At 30.8% G+C, this 12488-nt stretch overlaps 2 protein-coding genes across 2 annotated transcripts; one reads left to right on the forward strand and one right to left on the reverse strand.

The window, feature by feature from the left end:
- The first annotated feature begins 469 nt into the window (after nucleotides 1-469).
- Nucleotides 470-6244, forward strand: LOC119609439 (probable WRKY transcription factor protein 1). The gene is made up of 4 exons (XM_037964208.1): nucleotides 470-832; nucleotides 2746-2899; nucleotides 3244-3371; nucleotides 5182-6244. The coding sequence occupies exons 1-4, from the start codon at nucleotides 470-472 to the stop codon at nucleotides 6124-6126; spliced, it is 1590 nt and encodes a 529-aa protein (XP_037820136.1). The 3' UTR covers nucleotides 6127-6244.
- A 2558-nt stretch (nucleotides 6245-8802) lies between these two features.
- Nucleotides 8803-11670, reverse strand: LOC119609435 (60S acidic ribosomal protein P1-like). Its single transcript, XM_037964201.1, has 3 exons — nucleotides 11652-11670; nucleotides 11536-11578; nucleotides 8803-9039 (listed from the first exon to the last, which is right to left on the reverse strand). Exons 1-3 carry the CDS (start codon nucleotides 11668-11670, stop codon nucleotides 8829-8831), a joined length of 273 nt encoding a protein of 90 aa, XP_037820129.1. The 3' UTR covers nucleotides 8803-8828.
- Between the last annotated feature and the right edge of the window lie 818 nt (nucleotides 11671-12488).

Below are 12488 nucleotides of genomic sequence, written 5' to 3' on the forward strand. Positions count from 1 at the left end.
AATGGAAACAAAAAATAGTCCGACTTTATGGCGGCTTTTTATTACAGGTCAAATACCAAAAAGAAAAAACATACCTTCTAACAATAATGGAGGTGGCTTTTATTTAAAAAAAAACTTTATAATTTAGTTCTGCGAAAATGTAAAAATTTTTTAACAACTATTTGAAATAACTTTAAAACATGAAGAACTAGAAAATGGATTTTTTTCCCTTTAAATTATATGATTGCATGTTGTTCTTTAGGAAAATGTTATATTTGCATGATTTACAAAAAATAATAAAAAATACATATGTATTAGCCGCTGCAAATTTACATATCCTTACACACATACAAACCTCTTATGTATTTATTAAAACATTTTTATAATTTAAAATATTTTAAATTGTTTTTATTTGAAAACATTTATTTATTTATTTTCTTTTCATTTTTTTTTTATTTTAGTTCATAATTTGTATAATTTTATTGAGACCATGGCACCCCAACAAAATTCTACCCTAATCGATGGTAATCTTGAAGTCTGTCCCTCATTGTTGAATATACCGGGCGAAATTAATCGTTATAGTCCCATACTGCCGCCTAAAAATAAAGAAAATCTTGATAAAAACAATAATAACAATTACAATAACATTAAGAACAATAATAATAATAATAATAACAACATTATTAATAATTATCATGAACATCAAGATGTTAACTATATTCCCAAGTGGGAGCCAACGGAAAGGGAACTACGTAACTACTATAAATACAAACATCATCGTAGCGGAAGTAATCGTAGTGGCCACAGTCGTCGAAGTCGTTCAATTTCTTTATACGGCGTCAATAGTACATTGGTGAGTGGCGGTGATGTCTGTGTTGCAAAAAAGAGAAATAGTATAATTAGCAAAATAATTTAACACGTTGATGCTCACACAAAAATGATAAAGTAGCTCAGATGAATATTTAAATTTTGAGTACTTCGTTAAATTTCATGAGTTCTGCCCGAATATAAACTCTAATCCTAAATGTTATTGATATAATGAAACTATATTATTTTAATGTTAAAATAATGTTGAAGGATTTAAGAAAAGTTTCTTATACTCCGATTTGTAGTGAAATCAATAGCTAAAAAATAACACTATATGTCGGCTTATCTGCTTGCATCTTTAGACGTTGTATACGTCAACGTGTTAAATTACTTTAAGAACTTTAAAACCCTTTATCTTAACCATTATCTATTTATGAACATTTATGAACATTTTGATTAGAAATGTTACATAATTTTTATTAGTTCGGGATTTTTATTAAAATTATCCAAATAATACGAATTTATTGCCAAATTTTTGGAAAAGTTTAGAAATTTTTTTATTTAAAGAATTAAGACTTAAAGTAAACACTGTAAGTTAGACCTTCTTATAGCCTAAGAATAGAAAAATTCCAACCCCATTGATCCAGTTAACACTTTTGATGCTCTGAGAATCGAAAAATTTCAATTATTGCCGGATTTCGATAAATAAGCACTCTTAAGAATCAGTAAGTTTCTTTGCTCCGATTCGTGATGAATCAGCTCATTCATTTTTGACTTACGACTTCCTATGTAAGCACTTAGTTTGACTATAAGGTTGTCGCTCGATTTTTGTATTACGACTACGAATGAACTGATTCGTTACGAAACGAAACGTAGAAACTAACTGAGCCTTTATACATTGATAAAGTTTTCTCTATTTATCTCAAACATTATTTTTTCATAAATTTAACACTCAAATTTTTGGGGGAACGGGACCTGCTTTTGATTTCTCCAACACAGTTTCAGTAGCAACAGTGTTGGAGAAGTTGGTTTTATTAAGGGCCAATATTTAGGTGAACGATTAGGCATTAAATTAAAATTAATCCTCGAAAGTTGTTTTTGAGTACTCAGTTAATTTTGTTTGCTGTGTAAACAGCTGATGCAAAAAAAATTAATACAATTTTTATAAAAATAAACAATAAAATGTTTGATTTATTAGTATATATAATGGAGACTTCAAAATACATTTTTTTGTTTTAAATTTAAGTCTTCATTAATTTTTTTTATAAAACATGGATTGTTTTGATAGCAAACAGTGACGTTTTCTGTTGTTTTGTATGGCAACACTGCGAAGTTTAATCTTGTACTCAAAAACATCAAAGGAGATTAACATCAGACTAAATTTATTTTTAGATTAACTAATCTGATTATTAATTGGTATTTTGATTGCCAACTCAAAACCCGCTCTAAAAGTTGTAAAATCAGTTGCCTTCTTCAAATGAATGAAAATATATGAAATAATCAAGACATGTATGTAGAGGGGTAAAGAGGAAACGTTTAAGGTGTCAAGAGGAATCTATTCCGAATTATTGAGATATCTCACTACTACAGGATGAATCTAAACCACATATACACTACGATACATCTGAAAAGTGGTAGAGTCTCCTCAAAACGGAGTCCTTAAGACTGCACTTCACAGTTTGGGCGTTGTAAACTACCAACCAACCCATTCCTCTGAAGTAAAGCTTTTTAATTCCAAGGAGAATTCATTCATTATATTAATTCCTTGGAATCTTTTCCTCGAATTCTTTCAAATTTATTGTTTTTAGGAAAAAATAATCCCACTGACCAAGGAAAAAAAATTATCCTAATTAACATGTTTTAATAAAAAAACAAAAAAGATCTAATTAAAAAAACACTTTATCGATTTCTAAATAAAAATGTAATTATATTTATCAAATAAATTGTTTACTATTTCAGGAGCAAGGTCATAAAGAAATAACAATATGGCTTAGCGATGAACCCCGTTATGTATCTGGTGTCACCAATAAAACTACATGCAATGACATAATCAAGGCTTTGATTGATGATGAAATCAGTAATGGCAATTATGAATACTGTCAACGATTTAAAGGTAAGAGTAGGAAAAACATAGCAAAATCTCAACAGTCATTTTAGTTATTTAAACAAAAATATATACAAACTTAATATTCATACATACAAAGAAACCCGAAAAATACCATATTTAGTTTGTATGTAAAGATATTATACATAGTTATTAAGGCGATAATAAATTTACAATGTTTAATTTTGTTTTATTTTTTACTTTTTTCGTTTACTTTTTTATATTATGATGATTGTACTTCCGTTTCTTACCACCACCTATAACAATGGCGCCATTTTGCTTTAACTTTTCCTCCAAAAAAAATAATAATAAATGAAAAAAAACGCGCACATATCCACTTTCTATAATAAAAGATGGAACAGCATCGCGTGACTACAGCGATTACGTTATAACGGAATGTTGGCGAGGTATAGAACGCAGCTACGATGGTAACATGGCAATTTTACCGGTTTGGAAAGCTTGGAGTCGTGTACACAATGAGGTAATGTTTTAATAAAATAAATACTCACATATATTCTCTCACACATACATACACACATATTTATTTTACCAACATGTTAAGTCAACATGATTTTTTTCTGTTTGCCGTGATTGCATAATTAAAATAATGAGGAATTTAAAAATTTTTCTCTATGTAACTAGTAGATTTTAATATAAAATATAGGACCCAGAATTAAGGATTTTTTAAAAAAAATTTGGAAATGTTTTTCAAAGATTTCTAATAAGATTTAAGATATTTCAAAATATATTTCCAAATTTCTTAACTTCATTAGGTTGGTTTAGATTATGAAGGCAGTTAGCCAAAAATAAGACCGACTTTTGTCCATTATTGGATCCGTTGTGATAACCGGAACGGATCATACACTGATTCACTATTAAGATTGGTGAGAACCAGTATCTAACCAGTAGCGCAGATGAACGATTAATTCGTTGCAACCATGAATTTGAGCGAGATCTGCCAAATCTCGAAGAAAAGGAAATCCCATTGTGACCAATTTAATATCGTATAAAGCGGGACTTAAGCAAATATACCCCCTCTTAAACTTGGGTCCGTCTGATTAGGCAACGAGTGAGTCTTTCTCGTTCGTTGTCCTTTTCGAAAATCTTCCGTAAGAGGTAGTGTTTATAAACCGGTTAACCGGTTAACCGAAAAACCGGTTTTTATTGCATATTTCGGTTTTTCGCAAACCGGTTTTTTAAAACATTGGTTTTCGGTTAACCGGGTTATCCGGTTTTTAAGTCTCGGTTAACCGGTTTCAAAAAAATCTAATTTTTAGTACAAAATTTTATGTTTTCTTTGATATTTTATTGTGATTTTTAAAAATTTTGGATAGATAATTTTAAACATTATTTTCCGTTTGTGCATATGAAAACAGACCTAAGATTGTTAAACAAATATTATCTATATACTTACTTGTTTACTGCGTGAGTATAGTAAAAATCGAGAAGTTTCTCAAACGTTCTCAAAACGGACTTTATTTATCGAAACATAAGGATTGTTGTTGCCGTCCGAGAACTTATGCTGCTGGGGTTTTTCACAAACTGTAATGGCGCTTAGGTTGATTGACAGGAAGTCAGAATGACACCTGTCAATATTCCTAAGCGTCATTCACAGTAATTTGAACAACCACAGGCGTAGTGAGTGGAGGGAGGTCACTGTCTATGTCGAGACAATCGTCGCGAACCTGAACACTGTTTATAGTTCTGGGCATAATTTTTGCTATTGATATATATGGTCAATTTATCCCTCGTATGGCAACTTCCATATACCTAACGAATCAATAATATCTTCAGATCTATATAAGTTTGTTTTCTTATGATATATTAATGTACATATCTATACTAAAAAATGCAAATATCTTATTAAGTAATTTATAATATTTCGCAAAATGACATTTTTCAACTATATATTATAATATTTTAAAGATTTCCAAACATTTCGGTTAACCGGTTTAACCGGTTTTTTATACTCGGTTAACCGACAAACCGGTTTTTTAGAAATGGTTAATTTTCGGTTAACCGAAAAACCGGTTTTTCCAAAAGTCGGTTTTTTATAAACACTAGTAAGAGGAGAAGTAATCTTTGCCGACGGCAATATATGTAGTTGACTTCTCCCAATAAAATAAATTGAATTTTAATTAAACAAAGATCTGTAAAGTGTCTCAAAAATCGTTCCATTTACTTAATAGGTTTTCGAAAACCCTAATTCCTTTTAGTAAAATTTTAATATAACTATTTATTTTAACCTTTTGTATTATACTAATCCCAACAACTTTAAACTTTCTTTGCAGATACGATTAAGTTTAAAACATCATAAAGATATACAGGATCCAGTAAAGGCTTTAAAAAACAACACCACCCTATCGTCTATACGTGATTATATTTGCAAATTGCTTACCTTTGGTAAAAATAAAAAACGTAATACAAAATCAAAAAAGTCCAATAAATCAACAAAATCCAAAAAAGAGGACAAAGAAAATCCAACAAAATCAAACGATCTTATGTTACTGCAAAATATTAATGAGGATATTTGTACGAAAAATGCGGAAGCCAAAGTGAAAAGTTCCAATATTAAACCCACAATTGAAGAAACGGAAATTCAAGCTAAAACTAAAATAAATAAAGAAAAGCTATACAAATTATCTGAAACAAGATCTTCGATTCGTAAACGGCGTTCGGCTAGTAGACGTAAGGATAAAAGAAGCTCTCATGATAGACGACGCGATAGCGTTGACTTTAATAACTTTCTACGCAAACGCAAAGATTCCTCTATACGTAGTTCTGTACGCAACAAATTGGCCCAGAAAAATGCCGAAATGAATGAACTTTATGATCGTGAATATGCTCTCACCAAGGAACTAACCAATAAATGTAAAATGTATAAGCTGCAAAATGATTTATACACCACATCCGATAAAAATCTTGAAATATCTGTGGGACAAATTCAAAAAAGTATTGAAGAGTGTGCCAAAGAAATCATACAGACAGAACACGAACTATTAGAAGTTAAAAATGAAATAAAACACGATATTTCGATTATAAATAATCTTAAACGTTTAACATTGGATGCAGATCTAAATGATTGTGGAGTGCCAATCGATTTAGACAATATTTTAAAGCCACCACCAACCGTTTTAGAGCCAACTCCAACTGCCACCATAGAAACTAAGGACCAAATGTTCTTTGTGGACAATATCTATGAATTTTGTGACAATAATGCCAGTATGTTAGTTTAGCTATGTTTAACATATTTACATACTATATAGAATTAACTTTAAATAATAATTAAATAATTTGTAGACGGATTAATTTATGTACATAGTACTTACATATATTTAAATAATTAGTATCGTAATGCCGTATATTGCCAATTTAGTATTACTTTAAAGTGTCTTGTTAAGTTTATTTTATACATATTATTGCTAAATTATTAATTGTTATATTTAATTATTTATATTATTTATATTATTATCATTAAGATATACATTCATATTTTAATAAAACATTTTTTCTACTAAAATGTATTTAATTAATTTACTGTTTAAACCCTACGCCTTAGTCTTAGACCTACTCATTCAGAGAAGACTCTTCATCCCAAGTATATTCGCTCCTTAATTGCCGATTATCGCCTAGTATCCATAAATACGTTCAATAAATACGTTAACCTCTGTTGTTGCCATATTTATTTCAATCCAGTTTACACACGAAAGTATATTTTATCTACCCTAAGCCAGTCTCTCTTCTATCTGGGACCAATGCCCCTCACAATTCTCAACAATTTCTATTTCTGGTATACGGATATATTTAAGCAAGATGTACGTAATTCAGTTTGAATTACGTACGAATTACGAATAAATGAGTGTCATCTCTAATTTTTATCGGGTATTTATCATAATTACCTGTTTTTCACTGATTGGAGACAAATAAAATTACAAAAAATACAAATAAATAGAAAATATATTACAATTTGTTAAACTAATGTAACAAATGTATTTTTGTATCACATACACACATATATATCAAAAACAAGTAAGAGTGCTATATTCGGCTGTGCCGAATCTTATATACCCTTCACCACAGTGAATTTAAAAATATCAATTCTATACAATTTTATTTCATTTTCCTGTTTATTTAATTATTATAGCAATAGCAAAACGAACAACAACAACGCTAAAATAAACACACAAAAAAACAAAATACACAAGGCAGTAAAACCAACAGACATCCAAACATACGAAACTGAATACACCAAAACACAAAAACAATATACACAATGCAATGAAACATACGAAACGAAATACTCAAAAAAGCAAAAACAAAATACACAACGCAATGAAACCAACAGACATCCAAACATACGAAACTGAATGCACCAAGAAACAAAAACAATATACACAAGGCAATGAAACACACAGCCATCCAAACATATGAAACGAAATACTCAATGAATAAGCTGTGTTGTTGTTGTTGCTTATATTAAAGCATGAAAAAAATTGTATTTTTTATGAATTTTTTAGAGGTTGTCTCGGATTTTTGCTCATATCTCCGGTATTTATGGACCGATTTTGTTGATTTTAAATAGCGATCTTCTCGAAAGCATGTCTAACAGAATTATTGAAGATTCGGATCTCGCCGATATCTGGGGTCCTCTAAAAACTGATTTCAACAAACACACAGACGGACAGACAGACAGACGGACATAGCTTAATCAACTCCGCTACCTATAAGGATCCAGAATATATATGCTTCGGAAAATTATATTATAGAAATTACAAACGGAATGACAAACTTATATATACCCTTCTCACGAAGGTGAAGGGTATAAAAAATTAAAAAACAACATGGCGATGAACTGTCAAAACGAATTACAAATGTGTCGTTAATTGGCTATTGTAATTTAGAGACCGAATTAAGTAATTTAACTGTTCGTGTGAACTTGGTATAAGAGATTTCCTGCAAATTCAGCTGATTTTTACAAATTTCGGTAAAATCGACTCAAATGTGTAATTACTAAATTCTTCAGCATTTAATGTCAAACCATTTGTTTTGGGCTAGCATTGTATAGTGTGCATTTCGAACAAGATGTCCTACTAATAAGAACTTGAGCAACTTTTTCATCTATCATGGTAACCAGCGTTATTTAACATGTGTATGTACGTGTATGGACACATGTACTTTTCTGGATTTTGCTGGTATTCCTTGCAAGATTCTATAGAAATGGGACGGCAAAAGCGTACAGACGAGGGCACTGGATTCTGCCGAACCTGTTAACATCTATTAACATAATGGGTAATAAATATATTTGCATCCGAAATTTGTTCAGAATCTTCCAGAAATATTTTTTCATATTCTGATTGTCTCGAAGAATCATCACAAACCCCCTACTTACATTAAAGTGTTAAATTTTCCAAATTATTTTCACTTAATGGATCAACCTTTAAAATTCTACAAACGGTGTGATCCAGTTGGTCTTTAGAGTAAGAATTTCATATTTCTATTGACGGCGGATAACAAATTTATTTGGCTTAGTTAAGTTTATAATACAGTGGAAGAATATTGCAATTTTTCTCTTAAATACATTTACAGATTTATCGTCAAATCCATATCGTTAAAAATACTCTAAGCTTCGAATCCACTTATAAGATCAATACGTTCACATTGTTTTAATGTTGCAAGTATTTTCTTTTTTCTTCTTTTGACGATTACCCCAAAAGTTGCCCTTAAACTTTGAACATTCGCAAATGTACGTACATACATATTTTATACTTTTATATGTTTTGCTTAAACATGAATCATTCTACGAAATTTTTTCTGTATATGCCCATAATTGGTCATAGCTCCCATATAAGGTCCACTTCCGAAAATCACTTAAACGCATATATTTCATTGAATTCTAAAGCTATCAGGGTAAAATTTGGGTGGGTAAAATTCTGTCAATTTAGTCGAAGAGAGCGAAACCCATATCGTCATCGGATTCCTCAGGTTCTTCTTCCTTCTTATTCTCTTCCTTCTTGGCTTCACCAGCGGCAGGGGCGGCATCACAACCGGCAGCAGCAGTGCCAGCGGGGGCACCAGCACCGACACCGGAGCCAACGTTGGTGATCAAGTCCTTAACGTTGATACCTTCCAAGGCCCACTTACGAAAATCACTTAAAAGCACATATTTCATTATCAAATAAAGCTATCTTGATAAAATTCGACACAAACATGTTTTGTCCATATATGAATCACTCTGCAAAATTTTTCCCGAATAGGCCCATAATTGGTCATAGTTACCATATAAGGTCCACTTCCGAAAATCACTTACTCGCATATATTTTATTGAATTCTAAAGCTATAGGGATAAAATTCGACTTAAATAAGTTTTGTGTACATATAAATCATTCTACCACTTTTTTCTCGGATCGGTCCATTATTGGTCATAACTCACATATAAGGTCCACTTCTGAGAATCACTTAAACGCACATATTTCATTTCAAAATGAGAAAATTCGACACTAATATGTTTTGTCTTTACTTAAATCACTCTACAAAATTTTTTCCGGATAGGCATAAAAAAAATTATACCAAATTTTTTCTGGATCGGTCCATATTTGGTAATAGCTCTTATATAAGGTCATAATCACCTAAACGCACATATTGCATTGATTAATAAAGCTATTGGAGTAATATTAGACTTGATCTTTTTCTGCATATAAATCATTATACGAAATTGTTTCCTGATCCGTGCATAATTGGTCACAACTCCCATATAAGGACCATTTCTGAAAATTACTTAAACGTATATTTTAGATATAGGTATAAAATTTGACATAAATGGGTATTTTGTATATTAAACGGAATTTTTTCCGGACCGGTCCATAAGTTGTCTTAGCTCTTATATAAGGTTAACTTCTGAAAATCACTTAATACCACTTAATTCGTTTTTAAATTATTATATCCGGATAAAATTCGACATGAGTATGTTCTTTGTATAGATAAATCATTCTAAACTTTTCTGGACCTAATCAAAATTAGTTTGACAAAAATTTTGGCAAGTTATCTAAAAAATAGATAGGTAGATGGGTTTCAATAAAAAGTAGCTTGCTGGTGAGGGGTATTTAAGATTCGGCATAGCCGAATATAACACTCTAACTTGTTCTAAGATACCAATTCTCAAAAATTTTGTCATGATGTCAATATTTGGTGAGCTGGATCAAAGGATAAAAAGGTCCTTTTTTAAGGTTTTTAATTTTTTCATATTGCAAAGAGGACTTTGAGAGATTTCAATGATATAACATAATTTTGTATACGACTCCTAAATTATTACAAATGTTGTAATTTTTCGGAAATTTTTTTTATTTTTAAAATTTTTACATAGAATTACTTAATGTAATTAATTGAAATTATTACATTATAAACTTCATATTATTTCACCGAAACGATTTTTTCAGTTTATCGAAATTCGATATTGAGAAATGGTATCTATCCTCCATACAAACGGGGCCCCCCTAATGTACATGTAATGAAACTTTAATTCACGCTAAGCACAATGTTTATATAAAGATGGACGGACCATATTAAATCGCCTGAGAAAGTTATTTTGGATCTCTTGATCTATTACACTCGCAGATTCGCACTGAAATACACTTTTTGACGTTATAATTATCAGTATAAACCAAATTCAGTTATATCGATTAGAACAAAAACCTATGTATATAAAAACACATACACTGTTTGTTGAAAAATTTAGTATATGGATGGACCAATAAAGATATCAATAAATGTAAACATAAATTACAACAATAAAAAAATTCACATATTACTAATATTTGCATTATAATGATCATCAATCATAACAATGTGATTTATACGCAACAACTTGTCATTAAATGAAGTAATTCAAATTATAATTCACCAACGACTAAAAAGATTAAACATGATGATGGTGTTATGAAGACTTCTTGAAAAAAGTCCGGGGAGTTCTGAACAAGCTGGCGTCGGAGTGCTGATATCTTGTTGAAAGAAATGACTAATATAAGTAAATATTATATTTAATTTATACAGAATTCACTGTAAATACAGTTACCAAGGAACGCAAATTGCTGCAGAATATTAAAAAATTAAATGAAGCAGCCGAACAGCAAGAAAAAGTCAAATTACAAGCTGAACTAGAACATCAGAAGTATCAACTTTTGCAATGAAATTGCTCGAACATGCCAATGTAGGAAAGTTTACCTCGTTTACACTAAGAATTTTTTGGATTTTGATCATGAACTTGAGGAAGAAAAATTGCTCAATGTAAACCAGGTCTTATTGACAACGGTCGGTAACGCACTAGTAAGTAATTATGCAGATTCGTTTAACAACAATCTTAGAATGAATAATAATAACAAAATCCGCAGTCGTGTGCGTTTTATGATGCAAGACATAATTAAGATATAGAAATTGGTGTCAATTGCTTAATATTCATAACTTATCATCTGCTACCTTAAATGCGTACGATAGAGGTTTTTAGCCACACGTACATACATAGATATGTATCTTTTGGTAATAAAAACAAGTGACAATGTGAGTAGAATAGAATTGATTAGAAAAATCTAAATTTCTCCAGGGGTGATGATTCTTCACAGGTAAAAACTAAGCTCGGCTATAGTTCAATTTACAAGTGGGCAACTGCTGGTCGACAAACATGCCAATCTAGCGATTCTGAACAATTATTACATAAATACAACACAATACCAGGAAAAACATCAACAACCACATCATGCTAAATACTTACTTATTATGGCTGATGCCATTTTGATGATGCTAGTTTAGCTAAATTTTGCGCATCATATATTTTTATAATGCATTTCCAAACGTACTGCACATCGGATGCAGCACAGTGATGCATTTCCGAACAGCCACAATATTAAAAAAAGAAGTGCATGCGCCGACATTTTTGTCTATCTCATGACTTCTTATGCATTTTATAAGACGTATTTTACGCTTACGACCAATTTGCTAAGAAACTTCCCCACTTCAGACGATCACACTTTACGTATGACAAGTCTAATGAAAAAGTAAAATTAAATTTCATCCGTATGACAAAAAAGAGAATAAAAGTCGTATGATTTATATTTTTCGTGTTTACACGATTGGATAAAACAATAACAAAGTAAGATGAAAACAGCTGTTTCACTTTTTTGTATGTGTTTACATAAAAATACATCCCTGATCTAATGCGACTTACTTGTTTTTTGAATCATTTCAAAATATGAAGAGAGCCATACGACTGTCAAATTTTCCATCTGTATTTTCTCTCACTGTGTGATAATTTTGTTAAATATTGCGTTTAGACGATACAATCCGTTCTCTTCTACACAAAATGTTGACAGATCATATTACTTCTGTTCATAATGGCTATACGTACATATATACATACGGTCCTATGTTACATGAACGTTTCCTAAGTTCAAACGATATCTAGCACACAAACTGTTGCAGTCCTCCGCTGTCTACAAAGGACTTTATTCATGTTTTAATGGTTTACGTTCCCAAAAAAATTGGAGAACTGAATAAAAGGCAACTTTTCATGACGATCTACAGCAATGGCACCAATTTGGGACACTTAACA

This window comes from Lucilia sericata, unplaced genomic scaffold, assembly GCF_015586225.1.
Source record: "Lucilia sericata isolate MDLA Ls3-8-SP2 unplaced genomic scaffold, ASM1558622v1 Contig000981F_arrow, whole genome shotgun sequence".
NCBI lineage: Eukaryota > Metazoa > Arthropoda > Insecta > Diptera > Calliphoridae > Lucilia > Lucilia sericata.

Coding starts and splice junctions, on each gene's coding strand:
- LOC119609439 (XM_037964208.1), top strand. CDS start 470: ATGGCACCCCAACAAAATTCTACCCTAATCGATGGTAATCTTGAAGTC. Junction 2,900..3,243: donor ATACTGTCAACGATTTAAAG/GTAAGAGTAGGA, acceptor CTATAATAAAAG/ATGGAACAGCATCGCGTGAC. Junction 3,372..5,181: donor GGAGTCGTGTACACAATGAG/GTAATGTTTTAA, acceptor CTTTCTTTGCAG/ATACGATTAAGTTTAAAACA.
- LOC119609435 (XM_037964201.1), bottom strand. Junction 9,040..11,535: donor CGACCAGCAGTTGCCCACTT/GTAAATTGAACT, acceptor TGTGCTTTTAAG/TGATTTTCGTAAGTGGGCCT.